Here is an 11,918-nt window from a genome sequence, read left to right as displayed (position 1 = left end):
ACCTTGTAAAGTTTACAAGTCGAGATTCAAAAATTTTGATCACCCATTCGCAAAAGTCATTTGCAATTTGTGAATATGCGTAAGCAAATCGCAAATGGCAAAAATATAAAAGAATAAATTGGTCATATTGTTATAAAACTTTTTGGTTAATTTCCATATTTTTAAAGTTGTTTTTGATTGACAACACAAAAATAATGATTAAACTTGCAAATTAATCCTTTAACAACCCTTTCTTGTTTTACTAGTACTCCGTATTAGTTTGTTTTATACACTTTTCTTTGTTCTTTCTGCAAAAACATAAATGATCATGAAAATTCTTCATCATTTCACACAACAAAATCTGATCTACACCGATCTCAATTCTTAACTATTTGCACTCATCTGCTAATTTAGGGAAACCCCCATTTCCCTAAACCATAATAATTAATGATGCTATTGAATTTGAAACCCTTAAATTCAATCGCCATAGCAATTATGTTAGGTTTCTCACTCATCATCTTCTTCTGTTACATTCTTATTGATTTCCCATCTGCCACCACTTCTTCAATCCCAGTTTCAACAAGTCAAATTAAAAGTCAACCTCAATCTGTACCCCAATCTGATCCAGACCCATTTCAATACTTATTGGGTACTTTCAAAAAATGGGATTCTCAAGTGGGTTGTTCTAATTTCAAACAAAAACATATGGGTTTGATGAGAAAAGGGGGAAATTTTTCATCTTTACAAGTGGGTGATGAACATGAATGTAGTGAGTTAAAGATGAATCATGTTGGTTTATTGATTAAAGGGTGGACTTGGATTCCTGATAATTTGGATAATTTGTATTCATGTAGATGTGGGTTGAGCTGTTTGTGGACTAAATCTTCTGTTCTTGTTGATAAACCTGATGCCCTGTTCTTTGAAACCTCTACACCTCCATCTAAGGTACTAGCACATTTTTTAATTAGCATTTTAATTGTATGCTTGTGTTGCACTTAACTTGCTTGTTTGTGTTTGGTTTGATTCCTTTTGAATTATATGTGTGGCATACATGTTATTAGAATTGAAATTGATAATGTTTGTAGTTATATACTATACAGTTATGCTATGTTATTGATTATGTTAGTTATCTTTGTTATGAGCAAGAGGAAGTGATTGTTTTTTCAGTGCGAATTAATGTGTAGTTTGTAGATATTAACTTAATAACGAAGTAGTAATGGGGTTTAATCACCGTTGAAAATCCCTGATTACTCTGATTTATCCCCGATTACTCCTTTTTTTTAAGAACATGCTGATCTAACATTCCATAATCTGTTGTATGTTGCAATTCGCCGATCTCTGTGTATGTTGCAATTTTCCCTAAACTAAATCTACCGTTCATCTGTTTATCGATAATTTTTCACCTTTATGTTTGATTAACATTGAGACGAAAATGTAGAAATTTTGTTGTCTAATTCAGATATGTTGTATCTATTATCTTTTTAGAGACGGACTGGAGATCCACTTCGAGTGTACATGGATCTTGAAGCTGGAAGAAGAAGATCCGGTTTCGAAGATATTTTCATCAGTTATCATGCCGAAGATGATGTTCAGTCAACTTATGCTGGTGGCCTCTTTCACAATAGTCGTAATTATTATCTTTCTCCCTATAAAAACAATGTAAGTACCCTACCAAACATTTATTCTTTATATTTTTTATATCTTTGAGGTAGTAAAAAGGGGTAAGGTTGGGTTACAGGTCAAAACGGGTTCAGGTTAAAATGGGTCAGATTATGTTGACCCACAAACGTTTTTGGCCATTTACAAAAGAAAATAAAAAAATAAATGAATAAAAAATAATAATAATATTAATGTTCTTGATAGAGTACTGCCCTATATTAATAAAGCCATTGAGACTGTCTTTTAAGGGATTTTATTTCCATTTAATTCATTTTCTTTTTAGGAGCTTCATTTGACCCGTTTAAGATCAAAACATGAACCGAGTAGGCCTACTCATAAGTGAACGGGTTGAAATTTCCACCTTACTATATAGTAATAACAACAATAACATTAGCTATCCTTAATTTTTATTCGTCTCTACAATAACAGGATACTCTCATTTATTGGTCATCATCACGTTGTCTTCCTCAACGAAATCAGCTCGCAAAAAGCATACTTAGCAAGCTGCCACATCATTCTTTTGGTAAATGCTTAAACAACGTGGGTGGTCTCGATAAAGCACTCTCGTTATACCCCGAATGCGTGAAAGACCCGAATGCATCTCCTAAATGGTGGGACCATCTACATTGTGCCATGTCACACTACAAATTTGTTCTAGCAATTGAAAACACGTACACCGAGAGCTACGTAACCGAGAAGTTGTTCTACGCGTTAGATTCTGGGGCGATTCCTATATATTTTGGTGCACCAAATGTGATGGATTTTGTTCCTCCACATTCGATTATCGATGGGACTAAATTTAAGTCGATCGATGAACTAGTTGAATATGTTAAGGCACTTGCGAATGATCCGATAGGTTATGCGGAGTATCATGCGTGGAGACGGTGTGGTGTGTTGGGAAACTATGGGGTTACGCGGGCTGCCAGCCTGGACACGTTGCCGTGTCGGCTTTGTGAGGCCGTTAGTCGAAGAGGTGGCAGAGATGCTACAGCCTGATTGACATATGATCTATTTTTGGTTCAAAGATTTTGTTTAGGGAAGGAAATACTAGGCAAGGGCATTTTGGTAAATTTAGATTGGAGATAATACGTGTGTGATTTTAAAAAACTTTAGATGAATATTGATGGTAAAATGTTTAAACTAATAGTGGTTTGGGTATTGAGCACTTCTAATTTTGATTCATTGGTACTGATTAAATAACTTGATGATGTAATAGGTTAATATATACGTCGTTGCATTGCCAGAATCCATCTTGTATATTTTGGTTAGCCTACTTGTTTAAAGAAATGACTCACTAAGATAGGATAAACTAATCTAATATTCGATATGAACTACGAAAATATAATAGAAAAGAACTATCTTTTCGGTATATGTTTTTCAGTTCAGCAAAGGTCTATTTGAAAGCAATGTTCTTGGGGTACGAGGTACCACACTCATCCAGGATTAGGTATTGTTGTTATGTCGTTGTAATTATAGGTTAATATACACATGATTGAAACATATCTCGGGGTAGCTAAAGAAAGGGTCAGAAACGGTTATGGGATAATATGATTATACATACATTTGAATAAATAAAAAAAAAAAAAAAATCATCCTCTCCGGATAATTTGAACATGAAAAACCTAACATAGTGGTAGAAGTCTTAAAATATCATAAGAGGTCTTAATTCAAACCTCACTAGCAGCATAGTAATAGTCGGTAACAACCACATGATAATGCCATTAGGCTGCAAAAATATGAATAACAATGTTTGCTATCCCCTCAACGTTGAACCCGTTATCCATTTACGCGCTTTTAATTACTAAGTAGTCATCTAAAAAATGATTAACATCCCTTATTCATATCAACACTATATACGGAGTATCTACTTTCTTCAATGGTACGAATATTAACAGGTACAGTGATCACATGTACATGACCTTCCACTAATTTAAGTTTCTTTTAATCGATTAACATAGTCACATTATATTAACGGTACCATGCTATTCAAGTTCTATGGCTTGTCATCTATTTCCTATTGAAAATAACCCAATTTCTCTGCTTTTTAAACAAGTTCTAATAAAGCACCCATTAAGAAAGAGCTCCATTACATGCAAAGTGAGTAACTTATGTACAATCGCTTATCACAAAGCTCAATTTAGGTTCGATCAGGGTAAGGAGCACACGGTTTAAAAAAAATGCAAACACCACCTATATTTTACAGCCATGCAGCATTACAACTTATATGCTCTACACACTTAGTTCAACGTTAGTAAAATATAAATATAAATAAATATATACAAACAGCTTCAGTTTAAGTAAATAAATACACAAGTACCATACTTAAAAAACCGCCAAGTGACCCGAATCGCAAACTCTTAAGCTGGTTTCCACACTGTAAGCACCTCTTGAAACATCTCCTGTATAAGTTCTCTCTCTGCAGTCATAAAAAAATTATTAATTTCATCTCTAATATCATATATTTTCCCAAAGTCAAACAAATAAGTCAAACACCCCTTCTTCAACTTATCAAGCTGATAAAGCCAAGCTTCTTGAAGCCTTTCAAGAACATTTCCAGAATTAATATCTTCCAACAAACTTTCTTCACACAAATCCTTCAAATTTGTGATCGCGTACTTATTCGCAGCACCTAAAAGTGATAGACGATGTTTCCAGAAATCGTCTTGTTTGATGGTTCCATATAAGTAAGATAAAAGTGCGGTACATGATTCGAGAGACATGTCTTGAATATTGATTGTGGATGATTCTTTTTCTTGTAGGTTGTGTAGGAACATGCTGTGGAAAACGGGTGAACTTGCGGAGAGAATTGCTTTGTGGGCTTTTAATGTTCCTTCGCTTGTGTTAATGGTGACATCAGCATCGATGGATTCGTGAAGCATGCGTGAGAGACAACGAAGGATGCTCTCGGTTGCTGATGATCGGAGCATTCCGTCGTTTGGCCATATTGAACTTGGTTCTTCACCCTGCAGTAAGATTTTGGGGAGAAATTGTACCTCACTGATCTATGGATGTGTTGTTTCGGGTAATGTTTAGATTCAAACCAATTTTGACCTGATACTGGAACCCACCCATCTTGCCATCTTTAGAAAAACTTGTCAAAGATCATACAGGGAGAAAAATGGGCATGTAGATTAACATATCCAATCGAGTACAGTTTTCAAACGGGTCATAACAGATCAATTTACTTTGACATTCTATATAGTGCGATTTTAAAATTTTCTTGACCAATTGGTACATTTATTATTTATTATAACTTAAATAATCATTTTGTTCCAATATTATCAATATTTTTTTAAGTAACCTGACTTTGGAAGTAAGAACACTTGAGTATGCAACCCGTTAACCTAGTTTGTTACATGTCTTTTTTAGAACTTCATTAAATTTGACCCGTTATCAACACATTGTAACCTAAATCAACTTATTCACACAGAAAAGGGTTGAAATTTTGTGAGACTATACTTCACCATTCAAATGAAATGTCATATAAAATTAAGTAGCTTACATTAGCTGAATAAACGTGCAGGTCCAAAAACTCAACATCAATGATGAATCGACCATGAAAAGTGGAATCAACCGGCCAGACAAAGTCTTCACTGGTTCGAAGAAGTCTCTCATGAACTGTGACATTAAACAACGTAGCATTAGCAAACTCTTTAAGCCACAGCCACACACATTTTAAGCCAGTTTGACCTAATAGCGATATGATTTTAACCCAATTTCTTAACTTTCACATAAATAGGTTAAAACTGAATGTCCGGCGTTTGTATTTTCTTAACTTTGCTTTTCTTTGTTTCAAAAAGAAGCTCACTTTTTATTATAAAACTTCGACCTAGCACTATCCAAACTTAAAGTCAATCTGTTTGATTTTCGAATCAATACGGTACAATTTTACAAGTTATTTTAGCAACATTCTATCATTTTATATTTTTGAAACAAAACAATTCATTCAATATTTAAGCTACAGCATAATTTATTTGACACATTATTAAAATCACAACTTATGTGAGATTGGCATAGTTTGCTTAACTAACTCCTTAAAGTGCACATGAAGATATCAATTGCATCACAACAAAATATAATAATACATATCCATCATGGTTGTAAGACAATTACATGGTTATAAAACGATGCTTATTTGTAACAGTCTGATGGTTTTTTATTTGTTGTTTTAATTTTAACAACAATAGCTATAGCTATAGCTATAGTTATTATATTCCATACTTAACTAACTATGTACTCGTAAAAAGCTGTAACACGATTATCTCAAACTCGGTTGCCAATATAATTAACCAGACCTTGACTTTTGACAATAATGTATTAGTTAACATATATGTATATGCTTACCATATTTGTATCTATTAGTATTAGTATAAGTATTGTATAATTGTATATTGAGTGGAACTAGCATTATAGATAAATTAGAATCCTTATTCAATTAATATTAGGGTTTATCTTTTGATTTTGTAATCTATAAATGGTTGATCAGTAACACATAATAATAACCTATATTACGAAAACTTGTAACACATAATAATAACCTATATTACGAAAACTTGTAATATGAGTGTCAAAAATTAGATGCAAAATTGTAGCGTGAATAATAATACGGAGTAATATAATATTTTCAAACATTAAAATCCAAAATTAAATAAAAAAGGATGAATGAATGATACTTGGAGAGATATATGGTCGGCGATTGGTTGCGGTGGTGGTGACACGTAGGATGAATTTAGCAATCGGTGGTTGTTCTTTAGATATGCGAGATGGCTCAGGAAACAAACGAATATACAAATACCGATTCTTCTCAACTGATAATTGCCTATGAATTCGTATATTCATTCAGTTAATATACAAGTAATAATTAAACAAAGGAAATGAAATAAGTAGCTAGGGTTTGAGTAAAAAAACTGAGTGAGTACCAATTCCAAATGCCGATTTTAAAAGGTTCAGAACGTTTATAAGTACAAGGACCAAAATTATCGATCCTCCATTGGGCTAATCTTGATATCGTCTCAACTTTTGTATCAACCATTGACAACCTGATTTCAAATTACTAAAATGAATGAATTCAACTGCAGTGGTGTGTAGTGGTGAGTGGTGACTGTTATTTGGTGGGGGTGGGTGCCATCTATATTCCCATATGCTTTGACTTTTGCTAAACTTTGTTTGAGTAATCCAAAACATTAATCAATCAATTTAAAAAAAAAAAAAAATTAACCAAAAATATCAAAAAATAAAAATAAAAAAAATCTATGTACTATCAAGAGCTTCCAAAGAGTGTTTCAACAAAATCCAAATAAAACATCACTTTAAAAGATTAGCAAGCACAAGACCAATTTTGATGAGCTATACACATCATCAAATTCCTCAAGTTCGGTATGATATGTTGAAGATATATCATTTATAACTTATAAATACGCCACCGCCGTAAGTCAAGAGCGCGCATGTATCCACTAGTAATGAAACGATGTGTTGGAGCATGCGCCATACAACAATGTGTTGCACCACCATGCATCGCATGATACGGACACATGTGGGTGCTGAGGTAGTCAATCGTATTGTGTGCCCCAATCATCATCTGTTATTGCGCAACGCTTAGTCGTAACGCGTGGTAAGTAACTAGAGGGGGTGAATAGTTACATAGTTGATTTTTACAAAGTTTTTCGATTTAGAACTTGAGATAACTATAGTGTGATTTGAATTGTTTGTTCACAAGTAAAGTAAATACAAAGATAAGGAATAAGAGAACAAACACATAGATTTATAGTGGTTCGGGAGGATGTTAACTAATATTCCTTAATCCACTTCTCAATTCTAACGAATTGAGAGTTTGTTTCACTACGAAACTCCAAACTCGGTGGAGTGTACGGATACAACACTAGCTCCTTGATAAGCCGCAACTTATGAACCCTTACGTCCCTTTGAAGAATTCACAATCACCAAATGCTCTTACCACAACAGCCTAATGCTCCAACTTAGTGAAACCACAACTATCTTCTAGATCCCTTTAAGAAAATAGTTTACAAGTAAACTCACAACTAAGTTTACAATCACTCTTGCTATAATCACTCTAAATAGATTACAAAAGTATTTGAATGATATCAGTAAATATATAAAAACGTAAGTGCAAGAGGTGAGTCTTCAAATGCTCCAAGACTTGGCTTTTATAGGAAAGAGAAATTCAAACCCGGATGCGTGCGGCTCACCTCACGGTCAATCGTGGGTCGACCGTACAGGTCTCTGACCCCTGAATTTGTATCCGTTTGAGACCTTTAACTTTATCATTTTCCCTTATTGGATGGTTGCAATTAGAAGCCAAAAACATCTGAAAAGACCTGCATTACCCTTTTATCTTGGATGTATTCCTGGAACTTGACATTGGCTTAAAAGAGAAAAGTCTCATTGTACTAGTAGTGTGTCATTGATTTCTCTTAATGGCAAATGCAGAATTTTGATCCTTTGACAATCACAAGCTTCCAAACTTCATTTCACAAGTCTTCAAGTCTTTTGTCAATATTTGATTGCAAGTATATGCATTCACTGGTTACTTGCAACCTTCCAAATAAGACCCAGTTGTTTTAGATGAAGACTTTTGGAAAGTTACACTAATCACTTATTAAGCATGTAAGTAATGCCTAATAATTAATCAAGTGGAGAACATCTCTTAAGTTGGGACTTTAATGACCATCCTAATCATATCTACATTTATTTTAGATTTAAAAAGGATGACTTTTGCAAAAGGACTTTTAGCAACACTTATGTGTTTAACATTGTAAAAGATTTATGCGCAAGGTACAACACATAACTATATGGCTGAGTTTATGTGAGCCTTCGGGGTCACACACTTATACACCTAGACGTCAATTAATAATATATATTTAATATATATTATTCAAGTAATTAAATACAATTAATTAATTGATTAAGATGTTGATTGAATTAATTAATAAAGTAATTTACTTATGCACTAAGAAATTCTTGTGAAACAAGAATATGTAATACGGAGTAAAGATTTTGTTTGATATGCACTCGGGATTTCTCACCGACATTAACACACACACACACACACATACATACATACATATATATATATATATATATATATATATATATATATATATATATATATATATATATATATATATATATATATATATATATATATATATATATATATATATATATATATATATATATATATATTATGTATCTTTGGTTCTGTTTAAGAGATATTAAAAAAACCCACAAGTTTTACTCTTTACGCAAAAAACCAAAACCACTTTACGATTTATTTCGACGGCAAACATAGGAGTGTATTCTTTCTGTTTGAGTTTTCTTTATGCATCGAAAAAAAAATATTCCAACAAAACCTTTAGTTATTTATTGAATAAATAATCCTTGTGATTATTTATTATTACTTGACGGGACTAGCACATCCGTTTGACGTTGTTCGAAGTGTAGTGTGGACTACCCTAGCGGCAATCATATCTTTGGTTGTTAGTTTCTCTTCCTTCAATCCTGTTCTACAAGAAAGGTATAATTTTTTAACTCTCTTGTTGTATTTATTTATTTAACCGTATAAATCATATGGATCCGTTTTGGTGATTTATTATTAATATAATTAACACGCTTCCGCTTAAAGTTATTGTTATTATATGTATGTACATGATAATAATTAATTGGAAAATTGTTTTCTTAAAACCCTAAATCACCAACAGTGGTATCAAGAGCCTCTTATGTTTTTATACGGTTAGTATATTTTTGCGTGGTTGTTATTGATTAAATGGCTTGTGTATATATTTGTATATTTTTTTTATCCATGGCCAAGACATGCATCTTGTGCCATGGAGCAAGCCATAATTATTGTCATGATCATGTTATTATTATGATGATTTAATTGTGCATAGCCAATGAAAACCTAGACCGTGTGTATGTGTTGTGATCTTGTATGTTTGTGGTTGTTTGGATGCCATTGTTTTTATGGCTATTTATTGATGTAATTTAATCTTTTATTTTGGGAGGCCGTTTTGAGCCAATTATGTAATTTACAATTCTAGTTTAGTTGTATTTTATTTTAAAAATTAAATGTAACCTCCATGATGGAATAAATGACTTGAAGTGAACGGAACTTGGCCAGCAAGACACACTTGCAGTAAAGTCGTTGGACAAAAGATGTAAGAGATGCGGTAAAAGAGCACATTTGGTCATCATGAGATCTTGACGCAAGTGGGAGCTTCTAGGGTTTACTTTTGTGATTGTCCCTTTAGTTGACCGCTTGGTTCTCATAATGGCTCGTGAGACCAAGCATAGGATTTTCATCGGTTGAGGCTATGCACATACTTATTATGTTTTATTTTGTTTGGTTGCATTTTATATGTTATGTGATTGTGTATAATTTGCCATGTGACAACTAAAATCAAAACATAATTAAAATCAAGTTAAACCGTTTTTAACTTGTGAGGAGAATATTGTATGCATGTAATATTCGTAACACAATTTTTTTAAAGATTATTAAAATTGTATAATATACCCGGCGAAATTTAAGTCGTGCCGTCCAATTCGGTTGAAACACTTGTCGTTATTTTTTTGACTATGCGTGAGACCTAGTTGAATTATAACTCAAGGTGATCATTATCTATGCGTGAGACCTAGATTAATTTTTACACGCTTCACAATTGGATGACTTAATCGAGTTGAGAGGTGAGACCGCAACCCGAGACAAGGATGGGACTAAACATGCCAGCATGACACTAGTGTTAGACACTAAATGTCGTGAGTCCCATAAAGATCTAAGAGTTGCACTTGTAATGCAATTGGTACCCGCCGCCTACCGATTGAATCCACCATTGCTAGCAGATCAACTGATGTGATAGTGGAAGCACAATGTGGATCTTAGCCTTTTACGTAAATTAAAAGTTTTATAAGTTTTTTTTAAAAACATGGGTAGTTAATTTATAAAAGGATAATTATTAAAGATACTAAAAGAACCTTGTTTATTTTGTAGATGACATCTAACGCAATTCAATCTGTAAACAACATGACCATAAGGTCAATCCTTGAGAAGGAAAAATTGAATGGTAACAACTTCATTGACTGGTATCGAAACCTTCGGATTGTCTTAAAGTCTGAAAGGAAGTTGCACCATCTGGAAAATCCTTTACCTGAAGCCCCACCTGAAACTGCTAATGCTACTGTTCGTAATGCTTATACTAAGCAGTATAACGAACAACTTGAAGTGGCATGTCTTATGCTTACTAGCATGACCTCTGAGCTCCAAAGGAACTTAATGGACTACAATGCATATGACATGATCGAGGAACTCAAGACGATGTTCCAACAGCAGGCAGAACATGAATTGTTTGAAACTATGAAAGCGTTTCACGCTTGCAAACATGAGTTGGGGCAACCTGTAGTGATGTTTATATATATTAATTGAGATTGATATTTACATGATTAAATGTTTCCAACATGTTAAGCAATCAAACTTGTTAAGATTTGATTAATTGAAATATGTTTCATATAGACAATTGACCACCCAAGTTGACCGGTGATTTATGAACGTTAAAACTTGTAAAAACTATATGATGACATATATATGGATATATATATATAGTTAACATGATACTATGATAAGTAAACATATCATTAAGTATATTAACAATGAACTACATATGTAAAAACAAGACTACTAACTTAATAATTTTTAAACGAGACATATATGTAACGATTATCGTTGTAAAGACATTTAATGTATATATATCATATTAAGAGATATTCATACATGATAATATCATGATAATATAATAATTTAAAATCTCATTTGATTTTATAAACATTGGGTTAACAACATTTAACAAGATCGTTAACCTAAAGGTTTCAAAACAACACTTACATGTAACGACTAACGATGACTTAACGACTCAGTTAAAATGTATATACATGTAGTGTTTTAATATGTATTTATACACTTTTGAAAGACTTCAATACACTTATCAAAATACTTCTATTTAACAAAAATGCTTACAATTACATCCTCGTTCAGTTTCATCAACAATTCTACTCGTATGCACCCGTATTCGTACTCGTACAATACACAGCTTTTAGATGTATGTACTATTGGTATATACACTCCAATGATCAGCTCTTAGCAGCCCATGTGAGTCACCTAACACATGTGGGAACCATCATTTGGCAACTAGCATGAAATATCTCATAAAATTACAAAAATATGAGTAATCATTCATGACTTATTTACATGAAAACAAAATTACATATCCTTT

At 32.9% G+C, this 11,918-nt stretch overlaps 3 protein-coding genes across 3 annotated transcripts; 2 read left to right on the top strand and 1 right to left on the bottom strand.

The window, feature by feature from the left end:
* Positions 1–279: 279 nt before the first annotated feature.
* Positions 280–2,820, top strand: LOC139866425 (alpha-(1,4)-fucosyltransferase). The gene is made up of 3 exons (XM_071854658.1): positions 280–924; positions 1,465–1,638; positions 2,068–2,820. The coding sequence occupies exons 1-3, from the start codon at positions 427–429 to the stop codon at positions 2,632–2,634; spliced, it is 1,239 nt and encodes a 412-aa protein (XP_071710759.1). The 5' UTR covers positions 280–426; the 3' UTR covers positions 2,635–2,820.
* Positions 2,821–3,732: 912 nt separating this feature from the next.
* On the bottom strand, positions 3,733–6,715 carry LOC139866794 (BTB/POZ domain-containing protein At1g21780-like). The gene is made up of 4 exons (XM_071855083.1): positions 6,558–6,715; positions 6,312–6,457; positions 5,141–5,256; positions 3,733–4,601 (listed from the first exon to the last, which is right to left on the bottom strand). The coding sequence occupies exons 1-4, from the start codon at positions 6,668–6,670 to the stop codon at positions 3,996–3,998; spliced, it is 981 nt and encodes a 326-aa protein (XP_071711184.1). The 5' UTR covers positions 6,671–6,715; the 3' UTR covers positions 3,733–3,995.
* A 3,927-nt stretch (positions 6,716–10,642) lies between these two features.
* Positions 10,643–11,074, top strand: LOC139868364 (uncharacterized). Its single transcript, XM_071856696.1, has one exon. It carries the CDS (start codon positions 10,643–10,645, stop codon positions 11,072–11,074), a length of 432 nt encoding a protein of 143 aa, XP_071712797.1.
* Positions 11,075–11,918: the final 844 nt, after the last annotated feature.

This window comes from Rutidosis leptorrhynchoides, chromosome 9 (assembly GCF_046630445.1).
Source record: "Rutidosis leptorrhynchoides isolate AG116_Rl617_1_P2 chromosome 9, CSIRO_AGI_Rlap_v1, whole genome shotgun sequence".
Lineage (NCBI taxonomy): Eukaryota > Viridiplantae > Streptophyta > Magnoliopsida > Asterales > Asteraceae > Rutidosis > Rutidosis leptorrhynchoides.
Note: the sequence above shows the minus strand (reverse complement) of the source record. Positions and strands in the feature narration are given on the sequence as shown.